The 7,683-nt window shown below is 46.0% G+C and overlaps 1 protein-coding gene across 1 annotated transcript; it reads right to left on the bottom strand.

Moving 5' to 3' along the window:
• Window positions 1–2,315: 2,315 nt before the first annotated feature.
• Window positions 2,316–7,269, bottom strand: CDKN1B (cyclin dependent kinase inhibitor 1B). Its single transcript, XM_081192386.1, has 3 exons — window positions 6,489–7,269; window positions 5,311–5,444; window positions 2,316–3,599 (listed from the first exon to the last, which is right to left on the bottom strand). Exons 1-2 carry the CDS (start codon window positions 6,982–6,984, stop codon window positions 5,323–5,325), a joined length of 618 nt encoding a protein of 205 aa, XP_081048512.1. The 5' UTR covers window positions 6,985–7,269; the 3' UTR covers window positions 2,316–3,599; window positions 5,311–5,322.
• Between the last annotated feature and the right edge of the window lie 414 nt (window positions 7,270–7,683).

The raw sequence follows: 7,683 nt of genomic DNA, 5'->3' as shown, positions 1-7,683 counted from the left end.
CCTACTGGTTTGGAAGGGGAGAATTTATGTGATTGCTAACATTTCACTAGCACTCCCTCCCCCTCCCCCCCCCCGCTTTTAATTGCACTAAATTCTGAGCTCAAGGAAACTGCCAGAGTGCCATGAGAAATAAATTACAAATGAATTTGTATAACCAAGGTATCAACCTTTAGAGAAGGCTGCTCGCTACACCTCTAGTTTATTCTAGTCCTATACCCTTCTTAACTGGCCTCATTTGGAGGGTGGATGGTTTTGTCTCATCTCTTTGTATTGGCTGCTATTAGATAATCCAGTCACTTTGGATGCAGAGATGTGGCCATTATCTGCCCTGAGAAGTGGCATCCCCAGAATAGTGATTCATAGGGGTCTGACAGGTAGTCTTTATGCTTTTGCAAATGTTCAAAAATTAAACTTTCTAAGATGTAAGAATGAAGTGTGCTTCGATTTTTTGTTCAATAAAGGACCCTTGACTTTTTGAATTTGGGGGATTGCTGCTTTAACCATGATGTGGGATACAGAAATTTACCCAGTGAAGCATTTATTGGCAGAGGCAGTGCAAGACATTTTGGTGCCTGAAGTAAAACAATCTAAATGGTGAAACTTCCTTGCACCCTGCCACATGGAGCGATGAACTAGCTAGTTTTTTCTGCACATACTCAATTAAAGTAAATACAGCAATCATTTCAATTAAGTTTGTATGGGATAACTTTCCAGTGAATGGGTCAGATGCGGGTTGTGTACACATTACTGGCTTAACACAGCTAGGTCATTCTTTTTCTCAATTTGGATCAAAGCTCACTGAGGGGAAGACACAGCAAAATGTAATATCCCATTAGAAACAGCTGGATAGATGTGGATTGTAGACAACATCCTGTGTACACAGCTTCCCAAACCAGTGGTGGGAACCAGTGTGTACCCAGCCTGTTAGATCTGGATTGCTTTTAATCCTAATCCTAGCATCTTGTTCAGACCTTAACTGAATTTGGGAGCAAACCCAGGCAAGAAGGAAAGGTGTCTGGACTCCCAGTTTCCAGTAGCAGCAAGGCACACAGCAAGAAGGTCAGCATCCCATCCCTGTTCCCATCCCTCTCTCTGCAGGTCCCTGCTAGGATGGATTATGGCATAAATTGCCATGGCCAATGGTATGTGCCATAAGCATGGAACACATTGAAATAGGCAAATTATTGGAGTCTTAAGGCGGCTATGCTGTGCTGTCCCACAGGTCAGGCATGGGTCCCACACCAGCACACAGCAAGGAAGCATCCCCCCCCCCCACCAGAAATACGGCTTTGGCAATGGGAGCTAGTCTTACCTGCTACAACTAGTCACCAACCAACCCGGGAGTATTTATGATGTTGCTTGGGAAATAATTGAAAAGGCCTTTAGGTTAAGAATCGGGGTATAGTGTGTTAGGAGCCAAGACTGATACTCCTGCTTCCAATTTCCATGGGAGGTAATTTGTGGGAATGTTCACCTCCTACTGTTTACAGCAGCATAGAATATTAGCACTAAGCAAAGAAGAGGGGGGCAGGGATTACATGTGAGGCTGGGTTTCCCCGCGTATCAGTTTATTTGGACAGCAGATTCTAGAGTGGGTACTATTTTTGACCCTCCCATTTTTGCACATGGGTTGGGTTTGTTGTTGTTTTTTTAATTTCACTTCCAGACTACAAACCATATTATTTAGTAGGGAGCTAGGCTACTAACCTATGAACAAGTCCAACTGAGTTCAATAAGACTTACTTCTGAGTAGGCAGCATTAGGTTTGTGCTGTAAGTCCCTTTCAACTTACCACACACTTAGGACTGCGTGTACAGTGGTACCTTGGGTTAGACACTTCAGCTTACAGACTCCGCTAACCCAGAAATAGTACCTCGGGTTAAGAACTTTGCTTCAGGATGAGAACAGAAAGCGCATCTGGCAGCAGGAGGCCCCATTAGCTAAAGTGATGATTCAGGTTAAGTACAGTTTCAGGTTAAGAAGAGACCTCCAGAACGAACTAAGTTCTTAACCAGAGGTACCACTGTGATGGTCATAGTACTGTCTACTTGCTATCTTTTAAACCTTGCAGAAGTTTGTGTATTTATTGGACTTGGCTTGCAGGGCTTAAGGAGGGGCTAACTCTTCCCTCCACTAACTGTTTCCCCAGTGTAAATCCCCCTTAGCTGCCCTTTGCCTTGTTAGAGAGAGGGACTCTGGCTGGATACACCTTTACACATTGAAGAAGAAAAATAGACCCAATGTATATATTTGGGAAGTGGCAGAAATCCCTTATTTTTTAACACACAACAAAAGTTAGTTAACATATATATATGTATTTATATATGGCAGTTTTCTTTATTGATTGCTTGATGTAAAACAATATCAATTGGCAACTGTTTTCACACATTACAAAAAAATATTAAACTTGGCTCAGTCTGCAATCATTTAAGCACAGCCATATTAATTAACAAAACAAATCCCCCCCCAATAAAAACTAAAAAAACACACCCTATCAAATAGAGCATTTACAAATGCACAAGACACAGGCCGCTTTGGCTTTATGGGAAAATATCTTCTAGATTAAAAAAAAATCTTTAACATAAATAAGTTAGTATAATTTCTCAGTGTCTTTACAAAGTTATGTACACAGGTACAATTCAAAACTTTATTTTTTAAACATACAGGCAATATAAAAAATACTGTTTAAAGATGTAGTTTTCCTTTCATTTACCCAGCCATGAACATCAGGGACGTGAGTGAGATGAAGAAAGGTTGAAGTTCAGGGTTTTACTAATTTTCCTTCCATTCTATTCAGCTGATTTATTTATAAATTACTTTTGAAATCATTTATAGTAATATATTATAGGTGGCAAAAATAAAAAGAAATAGAATTGAACACTTAAAGGGTCCTGGAGGAGGAGCCTTTATGCTGCTACATAATGGAAACACAGTTCCTCCATAAAGTCTAGGGCACAATTCCATGGAACATTCTTCTGCACTTGCTGTGAGCTTGATGTCTTCCACAACTGCCATTCATTTTAGTGGGATTTAGCATAGGCAAACCTCCCACTGAAACATGCTCTGAATAAGTAGAAATTTCACCAGCAAATTCTATCAATCTGCTGTAGCCAGTGTTAACATTGATTTTTAGATTCCATTAATAGGGACAGTACATCTTTAAGAAATAAACACATATGCTGCTTCTCTTCATACAAATCTCTGCTTTCTGGATCTTGGAAGCAGATTTTTGAACCCATCACCTTTTACCACCCCACCGTTTCCCAGAACAAACTAACCCCAAAAGGGGGGGGGGCGCAAGGAGAGGTTTATGTGCTACATAATGTAGGAACTATATACACAGGTAGTACAGTGAAGCAAATGAGGAAAAACTTAATTGCAGAATGCTACATCCAATGCTTTAAGAAGCAGCTCTTTTAAGAGTGCCCGACTTTAGTGTTATTAAATTATGGGTTTGTTTTGTTTCAGTGCGTGTACAAGTTCTCCACTGAGGAGAATCAGTGATATGTTTTCTTTCTTTTTTCATATATAAACTCTGCATCCTCCTTGCTTCATGAACTTGATGCCTTCAAAGAACAAGGAAATGAATGTTCTTAATTCTGAAATTAAAGAAGAGAGCGGGCATTAAATCGGTGAAGACTACAATAGCTCATTTCATTATTAAGGTTACAAAAAGTCACAAATGGCTATCAAAACACGCAGTTGGTCAACATTGTTGCTAGGGGTGGATCAAGGTTCTACTTTGCATGTGGGGCAGAAATCTGTGTACAACTAATCACTACTTGTTAAGTATAACTTGTCTCACCCAACCAACCAATTTTGTATGTTTTTTTTAATAGCCTATCCAATAGAACCATATTTGTTTGTCAGGTTAAACTCTGTTCTGTCAGATTCTGATAGAAGCCTCCAGATTCTTTTAAGTAACACCCATCACATGCCTGATTTCATCCTAGCTCAGACCACAGCTAGTCACAGATAGAAACACACACATACACACACACACACACACACACACACACACACACCAGTGATGTCCATCAAGATAGGCCCCTACCTTCAAGAAACCTGCAATCTATATTTTGACAGAGGTGATGACAGCAGACAAGAAATAAGGGAGGGGAGACACGCACTGGCTCTGTCTGCCCCAGCCCTACTACCAACTCCACTCAAGGGAACAGTATTTTTCAAATCAAAAGTTGGCATGGCTACCTGTAGGTACATCTAAATTGTTGTGAGGCACTGCTAATTTTGGCTGTTTTCTGGGGATGGGGAAGCACTGAAAACAAAATAATTGCAAACTCCCAATTTCTTTAATGCAATTTTTCTTTCAAATAAGCAAATCAACAGAAACAATTGAATTTACACACTTGCCCCTGCTCACCCAAACAGAATGGATTTCTTTAAAAGTATCTGGTTCCAAAGCTTAACCTTTCTACTCATTTGTAGGTCATGTTTGTCAACTTTCTTTACAATACTACTGCTCTAAAAACTCTACTCAGCGGCTGCATTTCCTATACTCTCTAATTAAGAATTTTTATTCCCCAGGTAGCTTTGTGTCACTACTATTAAGACAAAGTCCTAAACTCATTCCACTATCAAGTTCTATTGAACTCAGTAGGGCTTACTTCTGAGTAAAGACTGTTGGGCTGCAAGCTTTTTAAGGATGGTAGACAAAAGTTCACCACATCCAAAAGCCAAATTAGACTACATATTTGAGCTGAAGAAATACTTTATTTTAAAAGAAGGCAAAACCAGTATTTGCAGAGAATGGCCTTGCCTGAACATGTCCATTAATATTAAACCAGAACAACATTGTTCATTACAGTTAAGTGTAGAATAAGAATCAGTGGGGGGAAATTGAAATCTCTTTAGTACACTCATTAATTAATGTGGCTATCAGCTCAACAGTAAATACAAATGAAGCATGTGCAAATTTACTCAGAAGTAAGTCCTACAGAGTTTAATGAAGCTCTGCTTCCCAGTAAGCACGGATAGGATTACAAACCCTAATTGGAAATATGTTCCCCAGGTTTTGGTTACTTTCTAATTAAACTGTAACTCCCACTGAAATCAATGAGTAAAAGTGGTATGGATCAGGCTGCAGGTGTGTTTTTAAGATTACAAAAAAAGACACACTAGAGTCCTGTTCTGATATTATCCCCTCAGCTTGACAAAATTGCACTGACTAATTTGCAAAGGTTTACCAATAAGCTCAATCCACGCACGGTACTGAGGTGTTCTCATAACGCATCCTTCATTTTCTGCCATCTGTAGAGATTTCACTAAATGCTATCAGGAAAGGAAACCCACCTAATAAACAATTTACGTTTGATGCCGTCTTGGGCTGGATTTCTTGGGTGTTTGTTCCACTGAGCAGGCGCTGGAAGAGTCTTCTGAAATAGCCTCCTCTGTCATGTTGGCTCTTTTGTTTCGAGGAGAGGAATCTAGGAGGGGTGGAGGGGGGAAGAAGCTTAATGTTAAAAATATTTTTGCTGCCGGATCTTGTACTAAATATGAAGGAGGCAGTCGAATGAAGGGGGTGGGAGAAAACACATCACATAGGCCACTCCTTGAGTCATCTGCCATTTGCAGGAAAGATGGGGCAACAAAGTTGCACGCCTTGATTATGTGGTCTCTTTCACTATCTGCTGCATCAGAAAGAATACCAAGTTTTGTAGAGTTGGGTTGGTGGCAGGGGGAGCCCAGGCCATTTGATTAGGGAATCTGATGCCCAGCGAACCTTTCACCTCCCTATGAGGGTAGACAAGCATTTTCAAGTCACTTATTTTAGAGTAGTCCCACTGGCTTCAGTTGAACTGCTCCAGAAAAAAATAGATGTGGCATTTGAAGCTCACTAGTAACCTTAATATCCCCAAGATTAAAACACCCCAACCCCTAATATGTGGAAGTCACCATCATCGATTTCAGTGGGACCACCTAGCCTGCCTGACAGCTTGGGTTGTAGTTTTTAGGTCAACTTATGCTTTGGAGTTGCCCTGCTGCTTTATGGGAGACTTTCCCTACACAACTATCCTGAGGACTGCAACCTTTAAAAAGCACCGCTAACACAAGTGCCTCAAATAACTGGTAATACAAAGTGCCTTGCCCTAAGCTCCTTGGAGGAAGGGCAGGATACAACCGATCAAGAACAAGTAGGTAGGGTGCACTTCCTAATCAAATCCATTTGGAAGCCAAGAGATGTCCTTTCCCTCAGCTAACTGCTTGGCTTGGCTTTAAAAAGAAAACAAACCATCGGAGTCCCAGGAGTTAGCTTAATGAAGCCTCCATACTTCGAAGTACCGGTAGTTTAACTGCCAGGCGCTGGGAGCAAACAGAAAGATTTCCCAGCGGCAACTGGCTGGCGGCTGCTGCTAGATGGACCTTTGGTCGGATCCTGCAACGCAGGTCACGGGCAGCTCTCTCCTCCTCAGTGCAACCCCGAGCTGGCCTGTTGGCGTGAAGGAGAGAGGAGCAAGTGGGTACTTTACCGTCCGCAGCAGGTCGCTTCCTTGGCCCGGGGCTCTGGCGCCCTAGATCCGTGGCAGCGCCCGCCGCTCCCGTCTCTTGCTCCGGCCGCCGCGCGGCGTCCTCCTCCTCCTCCTCCTGGCAGATTCCCTGAGCGCGCCGGAGCGCCGGAGCGGGGCCGCGGCCCTCCAAGCCCCCCCGGCGCGGCTGGCTGCCGGCCTTGGCGCGGCCTCGGCTCAGCCGGGGGGGTCTGCTGTAGAAGTCGGGCAGGGCGTCCTTGGCCACGGCTTGCCACTCGTACCTGCCTCGCAGGGGCTGGCAGCGCTGGAAGTCGAAGTTCCACTTGCTCCGGCCGGCCTCCTCCAGCGCGCGGCGGTGCTTCTCCAGCTCGCGGGCCAGCTGATCGTGGTCCACCGGGCCGAAGAGGCTCCGGCAAGCCGACGGCTTCGGGTAGTCCGCCTGCCGGGCTTCCATCCTCTCCAGCGTCGGGCTCCCATTCGAGAGGCGGACGTGGGACATCGCCCGGAGCTGTCCCGCCGCCCGCGCCGCCCCGCGAGCGAGATCCGGCGGCCGATCGCTCGATCCCGACGAGCCCCGCGCCCTGGCTCTTGCGCCAAGGGGAGAGCGCAGCGGGCGGGTTTAAAACCGGAGCCCGACCGAGATGAAGACTTCAAAACAAAAACACATCGAAGAGCCCCCCCGCCCGCCCGCCCGCCCCCAAGCAGCAGCAGCCGAGCAGCCCTTGCATAAGCCAGAGGCGGGGAAAGGCGGAGAGGAGGGGCGCGGGGGGGGGCAAGCGGAATGTCTTATTGCGGACCAAGTGCACCAGCGGGGGGGGGGAGCAGATCGCGGAGGCGGCGGGGGGGGGAGCGGAGCAGCGGCAGCGCCCGGACCAATAGCTGGGTGACGGGAGGCGAGGGCTGCCCGGGGATCCTGCGCTTTGGCCCGAAGCCTCGTCCCGATGTCAACGCTTCGCTCCGTGCGGGTGTTTAAGGGGGGGGGCGAGCCTTTTTTTCAGCCAGTGGCCCAATATGGCGATTGAAGGGAGGCGGACGGAGGAGAAGCTGATTGACACGGCCCGTCTATTTAAACGGAGGCGCCGCGCCATTGGCTCGAGGCTCGGGCGCCGCCCCGTCGGAGCGAGCGCCGCTTTGTGAAGGGGGCCGGGACGGAGGCGCCGCCGCCCGGCCGACGGGCTGCCGCTGGGCCGCCGGGGCG

Source organism: Podarcis bocagei, assembly GCF_964188305.1.
Source record: "Podarcis bocagei genome assembly, chromosome: 4".
NCBI lineage: Eukaryota > Metazoa > Chordata > Lepidosauria > Squamata > Lacertidae > Podarcis > Podarcis bocagei.
The sequence above is the reverse complement of the archived record's forward strand: the minus strand, read 5'-3'. Positions and strand labels throughout refer to the sequence as shown.

Coding starts and splice junctions, on each gene's coding strand:
- CDKN1B (XM_081192386.1), bottom strand. CDS start 6,984: ATGTCCCACGTCCGCCTCTCGAATGGGAGCCCGACGCTGGAGAGGATG. Junction 5,445..6,488: donor GAAGCGACCTGCTGCGGACG/GTAAAGTACCCA, acceptor CACCCCTCCTAG/ATTCCTCTCCTCGAAACAAA.